Source organism: Belonocnema kinseyi, chromosome 1, assembly GCF_010883055.1.
Source record: "Belonocnema kinseyi isolate 2016_QV_RU_SX_M_011 chromosome 1, B_treatae_v1, whole genome shotgun sequence".
Taxonomy (NCBI): Eukaryota; Metazoa; Arthropoda; class Insecta; order Hymenoptera; family Cynipidae; genus Belonocnema; species Belonocnema kinseyi.
The window spans coordinates 166,439,457-166,441,337 of record NC_046657.1 but is presented as its reverse complement, the minus strand read 5'-3'; the positions used below and the strand labels follow the sequence as shown (position 1 = coordinate 166,441,337).

General features: G+C 30.4%; 1 protein-coding gene across 1 annotated transcript in view; it reads left to right on the top strand.

Moving 5' to 3' along the window:
- The first annotated feature begins 707 nt into the window (after window positions 1–707).
- LOC117181028 overlaps window positions 708–1,881 on the top strand; it is a 4,141-nt gene continuing 2,967 nt past the window's right edge. Inside the window, exon 1 of the mRNA XM_033373600.1 lies at window positions 708–723. Within this exon, the coding sequence (XP_033229491.1) occupies window positions 708–723 (16 nt within the window). The remainder of the gene's footprint in view (window positions 724–1,881) is intronic.

The window sequence follows — 1,881 nt, the reverse complement described above, 5'->3', positions numbered from 1 at the left end:
TATTTACAAAAAAAGTTCTTAGGTTCAAAAAAACATTCAGTGAACTGAAAAACTGTGGTCGGTAATATAGGTATTTAGCTGTGTCACATGCCCTTAAGTTAATAATTTTGTATGAAAAAGAAACTTTTTATACAAAAATGATCAAAATCTACAAAAAAAAAATATTTTTTATAGTATTTTTCAGAAAATTGTGAGTTTCTAGGAACGTTTATGAATGCCTTTGTATGGAATTTTAAGAAAATCCACATTGGAAAAGATACATATAGATGTAGGTAAAAGGTGCCCGCCGAAAGTCATAAGACTAAATTTGTATAGATGCTTGTTTTTAAATTGATTTGAAAGGTTTGACATGTGTAAATAAAGTCTAATCCTTCTGGTAGTTGAAATTGAAAAGAAAATTTTTTTTGATTAATCAGTGAAGAGTAGTATACTACTAGTATACTATTCAAGGCTAGCAGCTTGGGAGAAAATCCACAAGGGCGCGACGTGCTGCCTCTCCCGCAACAGAAATGACGCGTCGAGTGTTTAAGAAAACAGTCCACACGGAACAAAGTGTAATTACCTGGAGATAGGCTTTGGTCACTCATAGGGGCGACCTTGAAGTATTATAGGTCTGATCCCGCTCGTGGTATACGCTAGATGACGCAGCGTTGCTTCCCCTGCCCACAATCCTCAAACCTATAGCCCCTAGCCGCGCGTAAACCAGCATGTTTGTTGTTGCCGGTAATCACCCGTTGAAAGGCTTCAACCGGCTTCAAGGTTATTTTAATGTGGTTTAAATAAAAACGCAAATTAACGGCTTATCCGACCTTCAATTTCTTCGTGAAAGACACTTTCATGAGTAAACCAATGAAACAACAAACAGAAATACATACATAATTATTTATGACTTTCTGTTTGTTTTTTATTGCTTTCTTCATCTCATTTACCTTTTCAAGTTAATTATCTAAAAACTATTCTTCAATAAAAGCATTGAAAATAATAGCTTTGGTTTATATTTTTTAACCAGAAGTCTTTGAACTATTTCGTTTCAAAAAAAGTCTACACTGGTTTGTAAAAAAATCATCTTTTTGGCTTTGAAATTCAACAAATTAAAAAAAATCCTTATTGACTGAAAAGTCAACTCTTGTGTAAAATTTACATCTTTTTGGATGAGTTCAACAGTTTTTAATTAAAAATTTAAACTTTTGTTTTTGAAGATTCATCATTTTAGTTGAAAATGTAACAATTTGTTCAAAAACGAAAGTTTTTTTTAAAATAATTTTTTCGGGCTTAAAATTCAATTGTTTAGTAGCAAATTTTTCTTTCTGATTTGAACATTCATCTGGTTTGTGAGGAAGTTTCATGTTTTATGTATTCAAACTAATTTGCAAAAATTTCAGTTTTTGGTTGAAGATTATTAATTTCAGTCAAAAATTCATCTTTCTGTTTGAAAATGTAACTATTTTCTTGGAAATTTGTTTTTCTCTTTCTTTTTTAGTTGGAAATTTTGATAGTAAGTTAATTTCTAACATTTTCAATTAGTAAACTCAAATTTTTATCTGTAAATAACAATGCAAAAATATTAATCTGGAACAACTTAAAATAATAATAAATTTAAAAATTTAAAAATTTAAAAATGGTAATTTCGTATTTTACCATAATTTGATAAAAAAATTTGTAAAGTTAAAATGTGTTAAAAGTTTGTATTTTATACGTATCAATTATTGAGCGTTTGAATGAAATATTTCTGAATTAAAAATGTGTCAAGCAGATCTGCCAGATCGTGGATAAAATTTGCCCCCACCATACCTACCGTTTGGGAGCCGCAAAACAGAAAGTGCATGATTACCACTGTGAGTTCGTATGTAAGCCGAAAATGCACGATTCGACCTCGGAGTT